Source organism: Macrobrachium nipponense, chromosome 33 (genome assembly GCF_015104395.2).
Source record: "Macrobrachium nipponense isolate FS-2020 chromosome 33, ASM1510439v2, whole genome shotgun sequence".
Lineage (NCBI taxonomy): Eukaryota > Metazoa > Arthropoda > Malacostraca > Decapoda > Palaemonidae > Macrobrachium > Macrobrachium nipponense.
The window spans coordinates 40718646-40738798 of NC_087219.1; the positions used below are offsets into that span (position 1 = coordinate 40718646).

General features: G+C 36.4%; 1 protein-coding gene across 3 annotated transcripts in view; it reads right to left on the minus strand.

The window, feature by feature from the left end:
* LOC135203110 (integrin alpha-PS3-like) overlaps positions 1–20153 on the minus strand; it is a 76337-nt gene that overhangs the window by 1402 nt on the left and 54782 nt on the right. For all 3 annotated transcript variants that reach the window (XM_064232740.1, XM_064232741.1, XM_064232743.1), the window contains 21 exons: positions 15628–15761; positions 13516–13637; positions 12919–13051; positions 11757–11888; positions 11172–11428; positions 10496–10708; positions 9661–9769; positions 8924–9115; positions 8338–8511; positions 7700–7842; positions 7147–7225; positions 6303–6435; positions 5753–5972; positions 4879–5042; positions 4179–4272; positions 3798–3902; positions 3017–3180; positions 2222–2397; positions 1688–1784; positions 1006–1141; positions 1–568 (listed from right to left, as the gene is read on the minus strand). The exon at positions 1–568 is cut by the window's left edge and continues 1402 nt beyond it. In XM_064232740.1, the coding sequence (XP_064088810.1) occupies positions 491–568; positions 1006–1141; positions 1688–1784; positions 2222–2397; positions 3017–3180; positions 3798–3902; positions 4179–4272; positions 4879–5042; positions 5753–5972; positions 6303–6435; positions 7147–7225; positions 7700–7842; positions 8338–8511; positions 8924–9115; positions 9661–9769; positions 10496–10708; positions 11172–11428; positions 11757–11888; positions 12919–13051; positions 13516–13637; positions 15628–15761 (3055 nt within the window). In that variant the 3' untranslated portion in view covers positions 1–490. The remainder of the gene's footprint in view (positions 569–1005; positions 1142–1687; positions 1785–2221; positions 2398–3016; positions 3181–3797; positions 3903–4178; positions 4273–4878; positions 5043–5752; positions 5973–6302; positions 6436–7146; positions 7226–7699; positions 7843–8337; positions 8512–8923; positions 9116–9660; positions 9770–10495; positions 10709–11171; positions 11429–11756; positions 11889–12918; positions 13052–13515; positions 13638–15627; positions 15762–20153) is intronic.

Below are 20153 nucleotides of genomic sequence, written 5' to 3' on the forward strand. Positions count from 1 at the left end.
TTGTTTAAAAAAAGTGAAACAGATAAGTTATAAGCTGCGCGTTCAAACCATATTCGTTCGATAAGTCTCTATATCATGTAAGCAACTTACAAAAACACATGAGAGCTCTACTTGTTTTCGAAATGTTCCTCTATAACATACAGTTCTGTAAGAATGGTACAGATACAAACTCTGTACTTTGTCACCTCTGTCACTGATAAGAACATCACTTCCCCAAACCTTTGAACACTGATGCCTTAATGTCTGCTCGATTTAGAACCATATCCATTAAAACAACAATTATAGCATATTATATTTACAGTAAAAACAGAATTATTTTTTGTTTTGGACTGAATGATTAAGTTAGCAATCTTCTGGATCTACAAGGTTGGGACATTCACCAGATTTTTTATGTGAGGTAACAATTCTTGAACTGAGTCTTCGACATTCTGTCAAGACCACTTTGGTACGAATTCACTGAATCTCAAGATTTTCTGTTGGTTGCAGAGTTTCAGTAGTTAGCATTGCACTCTACGTGTGCTTTCTGAGCTTTCATTTCTTCGTGTTCCTTCCGCTTGAAGAATCCCATCTGAAAGCAAAAAATTACACCGTTACTATACATACAAATATACTCCCTTTTGTTCTATGAATTAGACTTACATATGTCATCAAGACTATTAATCTAATATAAAAAAATACACTGAATAAGTGGTAATAACATCACATTACTTCTGAAGGAAGTTGTTTTCTGACAATTTCCCTAGAAGATCCTTTACTGAAGGAAAACAATCTTTAGTATTAAACATAAATCACTGATAACAACACTGCACTGTACGAGATCTTGGTTTAATGCTTTATCATAAAAATGTAGAGCAATTCATCATCAAATTAATTCTGTGTAACTGAAAAAATTACAGTTACTTAGATGGTTTACTGTTTGCTTATCCTGATAGCTAGTGTAGTTAGGAGGGTCTTTACTCAATACTAATTCAATTTGTCTCTAAACTGAACTCCAAAGGGTCTAACCTTATATAGAGCATAGGCTAAGAGACACAGTAGCAGTAAGCCTCCCAGAACAGCCAACAGAATGATCCACCAGGCCACTCCTCGACCAGGTAAGCTGTCAGGCAGGAAGTGTGTGTCCGCAATGGTGGACGTCACTCTGTGGAATAATAATAATAACAACAATAATAATAATAATAACAAAGAGACAGCAAGTCAATATACTGAGTTAATGGTTCATTATATTACCTTGGTGTCTGAAGTGCAAAATCTTATAATTACACTCTTCTTTTACTGTATTAACTATAAGATTTTTGCATTATTACAGGAACTAAGTTAATATACTGAATAAATAATTTAACATATTATTTAATCTTATGATCATTGATATGCATTTTTCAATGTGCTTGCTTTTAATACTCAATACACATTATCACTCATGTTTATAAGTTATTAATAATAAAGTTAATGTTCCCTTTTCAATGAAGACATTTTTATATATTAAAAATCCACAATTGCGTAACTAAGCTGCATTACTATTTGCAAAAGAGTCTCTGTTTTATCTTAAACAGTAATACAATTATTTGGCATAACTGTGAATTTTTAATTAACAACAATTAAACCACGACACTGAACTTAGCATAAGTAACATTAATACAAATGACCATTCATCTGTGTACATAAATGGGGTGATCTTAAAACTTACTTGTTCCCAACAAAGGTTAAATCTGGATTAAGAGAAAGAACTGCTGCTGTAGCTGAGCTGCCAACAATCGCACCTCCTCTAGCCGAGATATGGCTTGCTGCAAGTTATGGAAATAGAGAAGAATAAGATTAAAAGAGAGATGATGAAACGAAGTATTGAAGTGTATGGTTTTCAGTTTCAAACAGCTGAACTTTGAAGAATTTCTTAAGTAAATTTAACACGAAAATAGCTACAAACGATCATGGTGGCATTGTTAAAAATGATTAAATAGATGTATTTGATATATAGAAATGAAATGATAATGTCATTGTTGAAAATGATTAAATACATTTATAACTAGTACATATGATAATAAAATGATTGTTAAACATGATTAAAATATATTTCTAGCGACTAAAATGTACAGATATTAAACAATTCACACAAATTTATCATCTATCATTACATTACAGTTACTGAGGATGAGATCTATAAGATCCCATCAATGGACAACAACAAAGAAGCTAGGAACAGTAACTAAACTTGATCTTTTACCTAAAATGGTGAAATTCACGTCCATCTTTATCGAGAGGTCTGCATTGTGACTTCCTGATGGCCACGAGTTGATTATGCACCTCAGTCTGGCACAGGAAATCTGTTCATTGGGGCACCTGAATGTTTGTACTTCGTGTAACTTGGCCTCGTCGCCACTTACGTCTTCGGAGACGGATCTGATCCGAAAGAAAATTGAATTAATTCGTAGTCTTATACAGGATTCTGTCTGCTTGGTATGTTGCTCTGTGTGTGAAACAAATTAAAGGATGTTAAGACTGTATTTTGACAAAAAGTAAAAATCATGGCTAGTCTTTGAAGCAAGGCATTGCATCAGGATATTTTTTCAGCAAACAAACCACATTTGTTTACCTTTAACATGTTCTCTTGACATAAAGAAAATATTCCTTCATATTAATAGCCCTGCCAGAACAACTTACCAGAAAATTTGTCTTTCAGTAATATTCATTACATACTCTCCTCTCAAAACATCTTGTTTCATTTACTACAGGCCCAGAGTATAATTATTTCATTTCTACTAACACAGCTCATTCCCTAATAAATGTTGCTTAAACTAATTATGATCTCAACCACTTCTTTATTTTCCTTACATTGCAAATTCAATATTTATAAAAAAAAAAAAAAAACTCAGCACCTTTAAACTATACCTGTCATGTACCTGCATATGAAAGGAAAGGTTCCCCACAGTGAAAAAGAAGGAATATTTATTTTGAAATACTGTCTACAGTATAAATAACACGAATAGCCATAGTTAATGAACTGCTATCCCACACCTACCTAGTTCGCAATATAGTTGTGCGAACTTTTGTTTCTAAGGGTATAGACATATCACCGGTGCCAAATGTTGGAATTATATTGCCATTATTCCCAGTTTCAGCTCCTGAGGCTGCCAGCGTTGTGCCTTGAACGTTGCACAGGAAAGGCTGACCGAGGAAGTTTGTCTGTAGATCAACAGAATCCATAATTAGTGACTTTTAGCTTGCTGGGACTCACAATACTTAAGGTAAGTCAAGCAAACTTACCTGATTGTCTATATAAATCTACTACCAAGTTATAATGTACATACTGGCAAACCACATCAGCTGTAAAATGACAGTATGATTACTACATACTATCAAGGTTTAACCTACATCAGTGATTGTAAGGATTTCAAAGATCATATAGGAAGTATTATCTTCACACAATACTTGCAGGTCAAAAAGCTTACATCCATGTACCTTAATCACTTTAGAAACATGTTCAGTAGATAACTCAAAGATGTGGTAAAACATTAAAAAATTTTCAGTGCACATTACATCATTGTCTCCACACTTGAAACTTCTTTTAATATAAAAACAGTATAGTTCCTGGTCACAACAACAATAGTAAAATCTTATGTAAGACCCTAAAAATAATGGTCATATTCTGGACCCTGCAACAGTATAATGACTTCTTTATATAACTTGAAAAGTTAAATATCTCTAGATGAGAATACAGTATTATACATATTCTTTGAATCATATTATAAAGCTTTAGGATCAAAGTGGAACTTTACAATCTACTGAAAAATATACAATACCTCTGGTGCATATAAGGTGATGAATCTCCCTTCTTCTGTAAAGTTGACTGGTATGTCAATCACTAATTCCACCTGACCCAATGGGGTTGGTCCAGATTTCACCAACTGAGGAGTAGAGAAGAACTTGTTAATATATTACCTGCAACTTTACTTTATGGCTACCACACAGTTCTGTAAAAAAGTTTTGCCGTAAAAACTGATACTTGAAACACACACAACTTTTATCACTTCGTGACTTCATGCACTGCCGTTATATTACCAAATCTCAGATAATGTTATAAAGAGCACTATACTTGAGCCTGTAACCAAACACATTATGTGATTGATCCTGAAGGAACAATTTCTCCCGTGTGAGTTGTCAGTAGATACACATATTCTTACCGTATAGTGGTGGGTAAATGTTGATGAAGATAGAGTTGTGTTGATTTTATCTTCTTCAATTCTTTTGTAATGTAACTGTTCTTCCCTCGAGTACCTGATGGAAAAAGTTTTCATTAAAAGACAAGCAAAATTAAGCTATGCTTATGGGGACTAATTTGCATGTCAAGTACAATAATTTCTTCAAAAATGAAGGTGCCAATCTCTTTAAAAAAGATGTATACATTACCTTTAGCTTTTGAAAGCTTACTCAAAATAAAAAAAATATGATTATAAACCTAAATATAAAACAGTAACGTAATCTTTTTTCTACATCAAAATGACATAAATTAGGTGATACAAATAACAAAAATGAAAGCTTGTATGGCAGATTAAAACCAGTTAGTAAGAGTAGACGTATAGGCCATTTACAATAACTGGTTAGATCTGATTAAAAAATGAAATTGCCAAAGAAAGAGCTGTTGTACAGATGTACCAGAAGCAATAGAAAAGAGCACATTAATTTCAGATTTTCAGTAGGCAGGTAGAAGATTTCCACTTGTCCTCTTTTGTTTGTTATAACTATTGAAAAATGAACGTTATCAGTTACACTCACATACTCCAACTACAGGAGGCTAAAGGAATGCACCTGAAAACGTGCACATCATAATAAGGGCAAGTTGTTTCAGTAAGGTCAACTAAGGTCCACTAATTTCATCCTCACCCATGCAACTTGAGCTGAGCATTGGCTAGCAACTGTAGCCCGGGAAAAACAGAATTGTCGGATGGTTGCAATTCTACTCCCTCCCCTGATACTGCCACATCAACCTTCAGTTCACTTGCAGCATCAGTCACCTGACTAGCATCAATGGTAACCCGTAACCAATCCTGTACAAGGAAGGAAGAAATGACTTACACTCTACACATTTGATCATTTTCTAGTATGTCCACTGATCCAGTGCTGCAATTTATCTTTATTGGATCTGCCATGTCTATTATTAGCAAATGGTTAGGTTGGGACAGATTTACCATGCAATGCTCCAATTGGTTGTTATGAAACATACATGAAATGCTAAGTATTATTTAAGTATTAACCTGAATCTACATTTAAAACTTGTGCAGAATTTTTGAATGACATATCCACTCTTAGATAAGTCTGGGTCCCTTATTTAGCAAATTTATTTGTAGGGATAAAGTACAACTTTCCATGACCCAATCTATCAGACAGACAGATAGCACAACATAAAAAAATCGATAGCACATTATTTTCTATTTTGTTGTTAAACATTCCTAATCATTTTAAAAAGGCATTAAAAGTAAATAAAATCTTCAACTTATTAATATATGAGAAATAAAACAATAATATTAATTTGATTAGTAAACATAGTTCCTAAATAATCCATGACTGGATAAAACGAAGATATGGAGCATCTTCATGTAACTCTCTTAATGTCATGCCTGCAGCTTTCTAGTGTTAGTTTAAATCTATGGCATCCATATAAAATACATAGCAACCTCCATCAATCTAAACAGTGTACGTATAGTTCCTGGTCACAGCAACAACTACATAAACTTTATGTATGTAACCTTGCACCTACCTGTCTGTTTCTCTTAATAGGGTTTGTTAACTGACAAACTAATGCAGTCCTGCTATCCTTAATGGTAAAATCACAGTTATGTGAAGAAGGCTGGTACAAGGCGAATGGTTCTGGGACTTCAATGGTCACATTTGGGAGGAAAACTGACTCCCCTAAGTTGTTGACTACGATTTCCAACACTGGCTTGTTGTCACCACCTATCGTGAGCTTATCGTGCTCCCTGGACAAAAGAAAGGACATTTTGATAAGTTTGATACACATACCAATGGGAATGTGATGTTGGGAGTACTATAAGCAGCAGTTACAAAATGTGTGACAATCTTTGCATACTTTTTCTAATAATGTAAAACTAAGCCAGGGGTCACTTTGAAGAAGAAATTAAACAAAATGTGCAATAGCAGTCGGAACAATTTCAACTAGACCGTAAGCTCTACTTTGTAGATGATTACCCAAGTGTATCTTTTTATCTGATTTCAGTTTAAACATGAGAAGTAATCCAAGGAACAACAGAAAATAAAGAAACACAAAACAGGAAAGCATCCCTCCTCACCCGTAGCTCACAAAGTAGGCTTCGACAAACATATCAACCTCACATGTTTTATCTCCATCGCTCTCACACTCAGTCACAATACTGATGGGGAGTGTTGTAATCTTTGGCTGGCCAGGATCAGTCTTTGGCTGGGCTGTAATAAGATAGATGATTGTTTTATGACAGTTGAAGGTCTCATGTTACTGTATTTATCAGCTACAGCTAAAACAGATATCTACTTTATATGGAATATTTAGGAAAAGTCATAAGGAGAATAGGACTTTAATGAGAAAATATTAAAAGGAGATAAACAATAACAAGCAGAAGAACAACAGACTAGCGTGAAGTTATTAATAAGTTATAAACTTTAGTGTACCATGACATGAAAAAAGGCTAATGTAGACAAATATATTTCAATATATGAATATAAGGACCTAAGCTTAAGACCAAGATGTGGCTTGAGGCCGCCAGTAGCTCACCTTCACCACCCCACTCCCTACTTAGAGGTGGTGAAAGAGAAAGGATAAGTGAAACACGGACAATATTGGATGTAAGATGGGCAAAAGGATACATAAATTGCACTTCCAATATCATGTACACTTTTCATAGCCAAAAAACATCATAAACACGATTTTATATAGACAGTTGTACTCTTAAATAGTGCTTTGGATGATGAAAAAAATGATCAAAGAAAATGACAACAAAAAATGCATCCAAAAAATGAAACTTGAAACCTAGGAAAGCAGGAGTGATAAATTCATAGCAAGCATAAAATACCTCATTTATAAGGACATTGACACTTTCTTTATAATGATATTAAAGAGGATACAATATCATTCCATACATTAGAAACATCTTTGCTTACTCATTAACTGGTCAGCTGTTTCAACAATCGCATACTCAAGTCTCACCAGTATAGGCCGTCGAGGGTCAATTTTGTTGCTCTGGAAGGAAATAGATACCATGAATTATGAATACTGCATGTGGCTGATAGTTTGGCAGATTTCATCTGGAGCAAAGTCCTTTAACACTTGTTGAATTAAGCTGTCTAAACTAACATATTTCACATACACCCATTTACTCATAAAGCTCTGTCCAGAACATCAAAGAGGAAGCTCTTTTATTGGCTAATGCAGAGATTGAAGGCACTGGGATTCCTTGGGAGAAAGCAAGTTACAAGGAGATTCTACATATAACTAATACTTTTATACTTTCAAGTGTTACAAAAAATTTTTTTTAATGCCAGGTTATTACTAGTGTAATTTTAGTGGCCTCACAATGCCAAAAATCACTGGTTGGTTCTAGTTAATATTTCAGACTTCTCTCTCATTAGTATTCATGAAATACAGCAGCTATTTCAAATTACAAGTGAACTTAATCACTGAACTACTCGCCAACTATCCTCATCTTTTCCCTACCGAGACATCAACAGTAAAAGGAAGACACTTTGTCTTTCCTGAGGTGCCCACGACATCAAATTTTCTAAATGCAAGACCAGTGTCTGAGAATGAAGCTCTTGGAGATACATGTCCATAATCTAATGTTACATTTCCATTGATACCTGCCAAAGTAAAAGAACTTATGAAGAACAATCGAACTCAATATGGTATAATGTCAGGCACACTGACATACCCTCAATATAGTAGCAAAATAACTTTTGCATATAGGGTCTTACAAGGAAGATTTTATCGATAGTCGCATGAGTAAGGATCACTATACTCTGTTTTTCCCATCTGTCCATCTGCCTGTGGTGTTTACGCATGGTAACACTGCATCCGGGCTTTAAATAATATCCTATTTCGAATATTAACGGTGTAATTCGCTTACAGTAAATTATAAAAACACTTTTCAGTTGCAAATGTACACCCAGGTATCTTTTTATTTGCCTAAAACTTACACATAGCATAACTATTTAAAGCCCAGGACGCAGTGTTACCATGCGAAAAACACCACAGGTGGATGGACAGATGGAAAAAAAACAGAGTATAGTGGTGCATGAAAAAGAAAAAACAAAAATAAGTTGATGTAAGTGAAATGTCTGAAGGGCAATATTTACCTATCTTCTCGGGAACTCGATGTCCATCATAACTGACACATGTCTCTAGGGTGAGGTAAGTGTCTTCTAGCAAAAGTGTTTGAGGACTGGCTATCACATTGCCTCTGACCGAAGCCACAGTGCGAGACTTCAAGACGAGTGAATGCCCGGACAGGAAGCTCCCGATTGCTAAATCTGAAAAAAATGATCAGAAATAGACTTACGGTTCAACTAAACTCTGGCATACAATACAGCATATATATTGCTAATTGAGAAATGAATCGTACGTCAAGTAACTTTGAATGTCAAATTCCAATGAATGACAAATCACATCACATATACAATATATAGTATCTTGATAATTTTGCATCAACATTTAACTTCATGCATTTGTAAATGTGCAACTTTGGGGTTTGTATAACATCAAACATAGATATACGTAGTACATTAAAACTTAGTATATATGAAGATATATGAACTTGATATATGAATTTATAACATTCTCCAATGTTCAACAGTTTAATTGGGATGTTTCAGATCAAATCACAAGACACGTGCTTTTCTGTTCGTAACTTTTAACAAACCAAGTTCATTAATAAAACATTACCTGGGTAGTCATTGTTGTCGATATCTATGCCCCTGGAAATGCCCATACCAAAACCACTTAAATTAGGCACAGTGGGAAAGTCCTCTGGAGAGAGACGCTGGGCGTACACCTGCCGTAAGCCTATTTCCGATCCCATGTAAATGTAAACAGCTCCTTTTCCGTTATTCTCCCATGGGGCTCCAACAGCCACATCTGGAAGTACAAGAAGAATGAAGTGAATAAACATTATATTAAAGCACACACTACATTGAATATCAATTACAGCAGGAATTACATAAGTTGAGTATATCTTAGTTTAACCAGACCACTGAGCTGATTATCAGATCTCCTAGGGCTGGCCCGAAGGATTAGATATATTTTATGTGGCTAGGAACCAGTATGTTACCTAGCAGTTGACCTACAGCTTATTGTGGGATCCGAACCACATTATATTGAGAAATTAATTTCTAATCACCAGAAATAAATTCCTCTGGTTCCACGTTGGCAGAGTGGGGAATCGAAGTCAGGACTACCATATCGGTAGGTGGGCAAGTAACCCACTCGTCCAACGAGGAACTAGGAATTACATAAAGAATCTGGACAGCCAATTGGGACAAAGGCTTGGGGAACGAATTACTGAAAAGTATAAGATAAAAAAAAAATCACAGGTTGGAGCACGGTATCCTTGTATTATAGAAAATATGAATATGAAACTAATAGACATAACTGTCTTAAATATAGTTTTTTAAAAACCTCACCTTCATAACCATCAAAATTCATGTCCCCAGGAGAAGCGAGGGTGGTGCCAAATCTTGCTGAAGGCGAACTGGAACCGTAGTAACCGCTTGTCTGTACCATGGTGCCCAGCTATAAAGAACATTCAGGTTCAGGTTTTCTGGGATATATATGTCAGTTAATTAATCAATCAAGTGTCTGTCACACATCGCTACTTCTCCCTAATTTCACTAAGATTTTCTTTGCAATAGGTTACCTAGTTATAGTGTAAGGTAACTTCTAGGCAAATACAGGCAGTCCCCGGGTTACGACGGGGGTTCCGTTCTTGAGACGTGTTGTAAGCTGAAATCAAAAATCCTAAGAAAACCTTACTTTTAATGCTTTGGGTGCATTAAAAACTATGTAAACTGCATTCCTATTGCATTTTTCATAAAAAAAACTTCAAATATTGATTATTTTGCATTTTTGGAGTCATATCTCTTCTGCCAGATCAGCACTATAAGCGCCATAAACCTGGAAATAATTTCTGATAAATATAATTGAAAAGTGTTGTAACCTCGGAACGTCGTAAGCTGGGGATTGCCTTTAAATGAAATAATTCACATGTCTTGAATGAAAGAACTATAGCATAAAAGATTTGCCTACTTCCCATTATCAGTTTATCATAGGTTCACTTGGAAAATATAAACTAAAATGTACATAATCATACTGAATAAATATGAATGACTGCTGCATTCCATGTTTCTCCTTATAAGGAGCTGTTCTCAAAAGGGAGCTGTCATATAGTACTATACAGTACAGCTTGAAATCAAAATATCCAAGTTTTCAGATATAAACACACTTGTTATAAGCAATCACCTTCGTGCTCATGAAGACCTGTATTCTTCCCATATCTGGAATGTCTGGCCTTGAGAACATAGGGGAGCCCACGACTAAATCACTGAGGCCATCTCCATTCACGTCCATAGCAACTAGAGCAGCACCGAAGTTCTCTCCAACCTGAGTTCCCTGCCATTCTGCACGGATGTTGAAAGACTGAGTCTCTCTCTCCGGAAATGAAAAAATAAAAACCTGGAAGAAATAACCTACATTTAGATTTGAGGTACTTGAGCACTTGCTTACAGATTGAAAATGCAAAATCCAAAAGCTTTCTGGGTTGTCTACCACTCAATACTCGCCTAAAATTACAAGTTGGTTGCACTAGCAGCTTTTGGATCAATTAAGAATGAGCCAAGACATTCCAACAATACCTTTCCTAAAGTATAAGATCCACGGGGAGCTCCACTGGCATATAACAAGGCTTCATAATTATCCAAAGCATAAAATCACTTCTCAGATAAGAAAAATATATATTTCAATCGTATTCCATATATGAAAATAAAAAATGTAAATGGTTGAAAAATGCTCAATATCGTTCATCAAGAAGAGGTCCATTGGCAGACGAAACTGTTGAGCATTTTTAACCATTTACATTTTTCATTTCCCTATCTGGTACACAACAGATTAAGAATGAGCCAAGACATTCCAACAGTACCTTTCCAAAAGTATAAGCTCCACGGGGAGCTCCACTGGCATATAACAATTCATTGGCATTGAAGAATCTCCCAGAGGTGACTGCATAACCATTGAGATCGAAGTCCTGGATAGACGGAGTGTAATACGGATTGGGCATGCTCTGACTGGAGAACATCTGAACCTCTGAAGGTATGGAATGTGGCACCTGCCGACGTCGACGGAAGGCCATTTCACCATGGACCGGAGAGGCAGCATCTTTCAATCGAATGACTGAACCTAAGGAGAAGATGTAACGTTCTTAACCCAACAGCGGTCAGTTTGGTAAGACTTTTTATCTCGGGAACAATTCTCAGAAGGTAAAAGAGATCACAATAGCAATGTTGACGTTTTGGGATTCTAAATAAAAATGGGTGGTTTAAGCTTACCACTCCAATCTTCTGAAAACTTTCCAAGTCAAATCTAAACGTGGACTAATTAAAATACTTTGCATTTAAATTCCTATTTTTCCTAGAAGTTTACATCTAGTTTGAATGACTGACTGAAAAAACACCCCATACTCAATATGTTAAATACTGTTAAAGACAGCTTCCAGCAATCAGCTTACCCTGCCAGTTGAAAACACCGGGAGCTCCAATGATCATTTCTGTTTGGTCGTCTGGGAAGTGGAGGGAAAGGCCAGCTTGACCATGGGCATAGTAGAAGAGCGGACGTCCATCGAGATTGAATGTCTGCTTAGCTGTAGAAAAAAAGGAAGATCAAAATACGTTAACGGTAAAACACTAGTTCCTTTGCTTTCATAAATCATGTCTCAAGAAATTTTTATAATTATTATCATTAGTATCACAAGGAAGTTTAACAAGACCACAGGTCCACATTTCTAAACTTTCAAAGACCTGGAACAAAAGTGGACAGCTACGTAGAGACAAAAATTTTCGTGAGCCAAATATAAATGGACAGGAATGTCTTCTAAATAAACAATTTTCCCTCACTATATTTGCAATATTATGCCTTTTGAGATAACTGAAAAACCACCAGTCTGATTCAGGGCACACAAAAAACTTTTATACATGCAGGTCAGGCAATAATCTTTTATGCATGTGATTCAAGTACCTCTGTTTTAGGCATGGACATTGAACAGAAAACAATCCTTGAATTATTCTCTTAATCCAAAAGAAAGAAATTTTACTCAATACCTCATTTACTCAGTTGCACTAGTAATTACCAAAAAAACATTCTGTACGAAATTTAGTCGGTGTTTTCATAAAAATAAGAGCAAATGGAGCTTCAAAAGCTAACAAAAACATAAATTCTATGCTTAAGGTAGCTGCTAAATTCTAAAATTTTGAGTAGGGAGGCTATTACAACACAGGTTTGTACCTATACCACAAACTCATGACCTGAATATAATTTTAACACAAGCTGATTATTACACAATAAATGAAGCAAAGAAGATCGCAGGTTGTGTGCAAAAGACTGAGGAGATCAGTGTCTATGGAAACAAAATTTGGAATACTGAAAGGACTATTAAACCGACTTTTTTTTTCTTATATGTGAAATATTCACACGATAAGACTTGGATGAAGTTGAGGATGTAATTTAAACAAGTTCGTATGTACTCAGCATACTTGTAAGACTGATATAAATGAGGTGTTCATTCCAACAAAATGGTTTGTAACTACACCTCTAACTTGAAAATCTGACAAAAGCATGGACACTAATTTTAGGGAGGCTTAGGGAAGTTTGACTACAGGGGAAGCAAAACTTACAATACTGAATTAGAGGCAACTTTTTGTGCGCTGGAGCGTCTGAAAGAGACGCGTTCAGCCAGTAACAAGCTCCGTTTATCTGGTACGTTCCGTGACCAAAGTAGGCTTGGTTGATCCAACGTGGTGCACATACCTGAAAAGTGAAATTTATTAAATTCATATATGGACTTGAAGAACATACATATATGAATAAATACGACGTATACAGAACATGAGCTTATGTAAGAGTACACACACATTATATATATATATATATATATATATATATATATATATATATATATATATATATATATATAGATAACACCACAGGAAAATGATAGGCTGAAATCCAAGCGCTTTCGTCTTTACTTAGACGTTGTCGAAAATGCTTGGATTTCTGCCTATCATTTTCCTGTGGCATTCGCTTATTTAATGAAGTCGTGCATCTACTGTGATTTTTTAAGCATATATATATAACTATCTAGTATATATATATTATACTATATATACTATATCCATATACTATATTATCTATATATATATATATATCTATGGAGAATAAGACTGATGATAAAATTCATGAGCACAAGGGCAGAAGGTCTGCTAACTACTCACTCCTGTGGCTTGACGCCCTTCTTCAAATGTGGGCTGAGTGTCGAGGGCAGCTCCCAGCCATCCTTCATTCTTCAGATCATGATAGATAAACTCGTAGTTTTGGTTCTCGGTGTACGTGTTGCCTGGCAAAGAAGTAAAGGGTGAGCAAGTGTTTCTGTACTGTAGAAAACCTTTACAGGGTAAAATAGGGGACAGATGGTGCACAGGTGAAAATAAATCTGTACAGGTTAAAACAGAGCAGAGGCTGTACTGTACAAATTAAAACAACAGACAGAAACTGGACTGGTTAATGCAGATGCCTGAACTGCAAGTTAAAACAGGAGCCAGGAATGCATGAAGGGCTTTTAATTAACCTGATCTGATGGCACTGCATACCAATTATCCTGGCTGTAATGAATAGCATTAGATGAAAAATCAGGGTATGCAAACTAGAAATTTCTCAAATCCAAGGCCAATGCTCCTGGAGCTACAGTCCCCACGAGAATCTCTTTAGAATTCTTGAAATGTTATGAGGAGAGAAGATGAACACGTATGTAAGAGGGTTATGAACATGGAGGTGGAGGGCAAAAGACGGAGGGGAAGGCCAAAGTTCAGGTGGAAAGATAAATCATTGAATGACATGAAGGAAAAGGGTCTAAGAGAACAAGATGCACAGGACAGAGGAAGATGGAGAAGGCTGACTAGAAACAGCGACCCCATATAGAAATGGGAAAAGCTGAAGGCAAAGAAGAAGAAAAAAGCCAACATTCTATTTCAAAATGTTGTAATTTTACTACTACTCTTTCTTCCGTCCTCATTTCCTTCAAAATCAGGTTCTTAATATTGTAGTATCGTTATCTAGTTTCATATGAGAATTTTCCTACTGTTTCCAAGATCGGACCTTTGAGGCATCTCAAAGTTCAGAGACTTCGACACAAGTTTATATTTCATAATTGTCTTGAAAAAAATTTCCGATCCACGTTATGGATCAAACAAGTTTATTCCTTAGCAAACAAGACCACGTCAGCCCAGGGCTACCTAGGATATGCTATTTTGTGTGTGAGTGTGCTTTCGGATGTATTTGAATCTGGTTTTGCGCCAGCACAGACTCTTCCTATTTTAACATTCCTTACGACTTCTTTTGAAGCAGCAAAAAGTTAAGTACATCTTAGTTTAACCAGACCCCTGAGCTGATTAACAGCTCTCCTAGGGCTGGCCCGAAGGCTTAGATACTTTTACGTAGCTAGGAACCAATTGGCTTAGATACTTTTACGTAGCTAGGAACCAATTGGTTATTGTGCAGCTTATTGTGGAATCCGAACCACATTATATCGAGGAATCGAAGCAGCAAAGGCTAGCAATAAGATGGGGCTAGCACAGCCTGTCAACGGCCCACCACAGTTGAATAACTACTGGACAAAAAGTCACTTCTTTCATTAACAGGGGAACTACGGATTTCTGTGGAAAGTATAAGTTTCTCTCTCTCTCTCTCTGATCGAAAAAGTATTTTCGCACAATGTTGCACAGACTTTGTGCCATATTCGCGATGATTTGAGTTGTCTTGAAGTTCCAGTCCGGGAAACAGCGAAAACCTCCCACTTGAAATATCTAATAAAGTAATTGAAAACCTGACCAAGACTGTTGTAGTGAGGTGTTGTCATATACAAGTTTATGATTCATTTTTATTGGTAGAAACGTCTTAAAAAATCTTGAACACGCAACTTTTAAATCCCTTTTTCAATCTGACAATATAAAAGCCATCTCTCGCGTGGTGGAGCCGTCACTATTGGTCTAGTTTCCTTAAGCTTACAAGTATTCGAAAATAATCTCAAACGATAGGTTTTAGAGCCAAAGAAAGTGAACCATATCACTGAAGCTTCCAGCGAAATAAAAACCGGCAGTGCGTAATGAACATCAATTTACATTTTCGTCAAAGGAAGTCGAAAAGTTACACTTTATAATAAACTTTACTTCGGACGTGAACAACAGAAATGAAAATGAACGATACTTTAACAAACATGTCAACACCAATATTCTAAGTTTCGTCAAAGAAAATCCATTAAACTACAACTTTATTTCTTATGGGATCAATTCAAGAGAGACCCAAAAAATCCACGCGAACACCCAACTTACCCGTCTGGTCAATCTTGAGCTCTACACAAGGTGCTCTGTCGTTGCTGAGGTCACACTTGTAGATGGCACCAGGCTCTGTTATCCTGGTTGGGATGTAGATGCTCGAGTTGGCCCTGGGTGCTCCTACAACCAGCCTGTGAATGTCAGTTGGAAGTCAAACACAAATATACATTATTATTATTATTACTTCAATAGATAAAACCTATACACGGACCACTGACTAGAAATCCAAGCTCCAAAGAATGTTGGTTTCAACCTCCTACCGCAGACCCCACAATGCAGCAGTAACTAGTCATGATAACAGAGCCAGTGATTTTTCATCACCCTGGGAGAAACGCGAACCCAGCGACGTCCGAGTGGCATTCCACGACACAACCACTATACCAGCAGACCAGATAAATACATACATAAATACATACGTATACATAGAATCTACTGTGTCATTTATTTTACGAAAATATATGTAATTGTGATATCAACAATACACTCTTAACTTCTCGATTTCATCACACTTCTTGCATAAGCTTGTCACTACAAAGCCTAAGATCCAAATGAAGAAGCAAGTGAAGAAATTCTGGCGTTTGTAGCAGGATTCGAACCCGCATCTGTTACATCGGAACTCGGTCACGTCATCCACCTGACCACGACGTTAAGAGGGCATTGTAGATATTACAATTTTATATATATATATATATATATATATATATATATATATATATATTAGTACATACATACATAATGTACAGTGACCGTAGGTCATAAAGTACTAAATCCTGCACTTCAACAAATTCAATCAAATTCAAAAAGTTTATTGATATACATCAAATGAAGTGTAGAAGCATGCTGCTATACCCACCTACAAAATTCAAAAGAGTATATATATATATATATATATATATATATATATATATATATATATATATATATAGTAATTAAAAGCAGATATTTAACATGAGAAGAATTCTGACCCAATCTATACAAAGGCAAGTGCCAAACTATAATGCGCTTCAACAACCCTTATAATCTCTGAATTACCATAAAAAACATTAAAAACAGTTACTTCCATTGGAAACAAAAGCGCAGCAAACGAAGAGAGCTTGTGATCTTGACTCTCTCCTCTTTCACTATCTTAAAAACAAACGCATGTGGCCTGAGGGGGAACAGAGTGTTACGTAACGATGGTTGAAGGACAGGTTTGGATTAGTGTCAGGAACAGTACTTGAACAGACGCTGAGAGAGAGAGAGAGAGAGAGATTCTTCAGAACATCAGTGGCTATGAATTTAGCTAACGGAAAATGGTTATTCCTGTTCTGTTGGCTGATTAATCTCGCACTTTCTGATGCTTGGAGGACGCGTAGGTTAAGTTCTGCTTTTATTTTGCTTTTCAACTTATTCCTTTGTTTGAAAGACACAGTTTTTATTTTTGTAAAATTTATTACTTTGCCCGAAAAGACAATTTTTTTTTATTTAAAAAAAATGTATTCCTTTGCTCGAAAAGCCAGTTTTTATTTTCTTAATTTCTTCCTTTGTTTGAAAAGCCATCGTTTTTATTTTTTATCTTCTTAATTAATTTATACCTTTGTTCGAAAAGGCAGTTTTTATTTTTATTCTCTTAATTAATTTATCCCTTTTTTCGAAAAGCCACTGATTTTATTTTTATTTTCTTAATTAATTTATCCCTTGGTTCGAAAAGCCACTGATTTTATTTTTATTTTCTTAATTAATTTACTCCTTGGTTCGAAAAGCCACTGTTTTTTTTATTTATATATTTTTTATTTATTCCTTTGTTCGAAAAGACGCAGCAACCTTTGTAGGACAGTTCTCAATTTCAGATGATGTTAATATCCGGGAAATCGCCCTTTTCATTTGTACCTCGACAGAGCTACAAAATAAAAGCGATATGTATTCATATATATATTTAATCCTACTTTATAAAACGCATTGTGTATTTATATATCTGTTTTTCTGTGTGTAACAATGATTACAGCCAATAGGCCAAGAACTCCGGGATTAAATTTCTTCGTTGAGCCCGGCGTCAGCTTTCTTTACAACTAGCCACCATATTAGTATACAGAAAGATGGTGCCTTGGTCCAACCCCGGGACGGTACCTAATTTCCATGAGGTAACGACTTACTGTCTTGACCCTCTCTTATATTACCGGCATTTGGGACCATAGTAGATTCACATCAGCCGTGCATTTGATGTCTAGGCCAGTCCATTACAACGCTCTTGATTGGCTGTTGATAAGCCAATGACAGGGCTGGAAACTCTGTCTCTCTTGAGAGTTCATATAAGCAGGATGTATATTCCACCTCTCCTGAGGGATGCTTTTGAAAGGCGTACCCCTCAGGAGAGGTGGAACATACATCCTGCCAATATGAACTCTTGAGAGCGACTGGGAGTTTCCAGCCCCTGATTGGCTCATCAACAGCCAATCAGCGTTGTAAGGGACTGGCCTAGACATCAGATGCACCGGTAATGTGAATTTACTATAGTACTTGACATATTTTAGTAAGATTCGTCATTTTCTGTGATACAGAGGAGGAACCTCGACAGATCTTCCCCTTGGGAAATTTAAGACTATGGGTCAAGCAAGACCTCAAGAGTCAACGATGTGATGAGTGTTTCACACTATTTATAAGGCGGAGGACCAAGCGCTGGGACCTATGAGGTCATTCAGCATTAAAAGGAAAATTGAGAATAATAAATCTAAAAGATGTAACAGGAGGAAAACCTCAAAACATTTGCACTTTGAAACAGTTGTGAGGAGAGGATGGAGAGTAAGATGGAAATAAGAATATGAACAGAAGTACAGTAAAAGGAATGCAAGGGGTTGTAGCTAGGGGCCGATGAGACGCTGCAAAGAGCACTGACAGCAATTATTCACTCTCTGCGGAGTGAGTGAAATATTAACCTTCCTTAGTAGATCAAGGGAGGTTTAACTTGCCCCATTTTATCCTCGCAATGCCAGAAACCAATTCGGGCAGCCACACTCACGAATATAAAAATAGAAGCTTCTCAAACAATCACATTGGAAGTCAGATCCGTTACTCTTAATTTGGCGCCGCCCCCATTACGCATATCCCGTTTCAATCCGGTCCGCAGATGACACATCCATTAAACCGAATTTCTGACGTCGGCGGTTCGCGAGGCATTCAGCGGAGTGAACTCTAGCTGATGTCATGCACAGAGATAGCAAGAAGGCACATAGGCATCGCATCCGGCTTATGGATGCTATCAACGTCTGTGGTTACGGTCTCGAATAAAACTCGACTCATTACGATAGCGGTTTGTGATTTAGGATTCAGCTGGAAGCCATGACGGTTGATGCCATCCTGGATTCGTTAGCGGTGAATAATTTGGTCAAGGTGATGTGACGGTAAAAATTCGCGCTCGTTTCAAGAGGAGGCACGTTCGCCTGTCTCGATGGTCTTTTCGGCAGAGAGAGAGAGAGAGAGAGAGAATACTTGAAGAATGAAAGAAGAGAAGTTCTATGCAGGGCCTTCCATTTTCAATTAATATCATATAACACACACAGATATATATATATATATATATATATAGTATATATATTATATATATATATATATATATATATATATATACACACACACAAGAATACCACAGGAAAATGATAGGCAGAAATCCAAGCGCTTTCGTCTTTACTAACACGAAAGCGCTTGGATTTCTGCCTATCATTTTCCTGTGGTACTGACTTATTTAATGAAGTCATGGGCATCTATTACGATTTTTAAGCATATATATATATATATATATATATGATATATATATATATATATTATATATATATATATATATTGCACATGATTTTCTGTACCACCTTCTCTACATATACCACAAAAATAGTCGACTGACCACCTGATACCTCATTCGTTTTATGTCAATAGACACACGATGACCTGCAGGGAACAAGCCCCTCTCGACCCAAGGTCAAGACTCATTGGCAAGTATCTTAACCTATACCCAGCCCTTGTTACTTACCCAGGTGTATCTTACATGCAACTACACCAAATTACATATTCTTTCTCATACTACTTACGTATACTTAATTTCAGTGTCATATCTGAAGCAAAAAATAAGACTTCAGTACAGCGTGAAAACCATTTTAGCTTCTGTTTGTTTGTTTGTATTATGTTTTTACGAGGATTAAAACCAGTGGTTATTCAGCAACGGGACCAACGGCTTTACGTGACTTCCAACACCACGTCGAGAGTGAACTTCTATCCCCAGAAATACACATCTCTCACACCTCAATGGAATGCCCGAGAATCGAACTCGCGTCCACCGAGGTGGTACGCCAACACCATACCAACCACGCCACTGAGGTGGTTTTTTTTTTGTTCCCGTGTAAAGTTTGGCCGTATTGTTTAAAACGTTTAAAATCTTTAAGATTCGCGAGGACTGCTGACACTGCTTCTGACGATGAGGATAGTAGTCCTCGTAAAACTTTGGGAATTTAAGTGTGATTAACAATATACCGTGATCAACACAAAAAAAAAAGAAA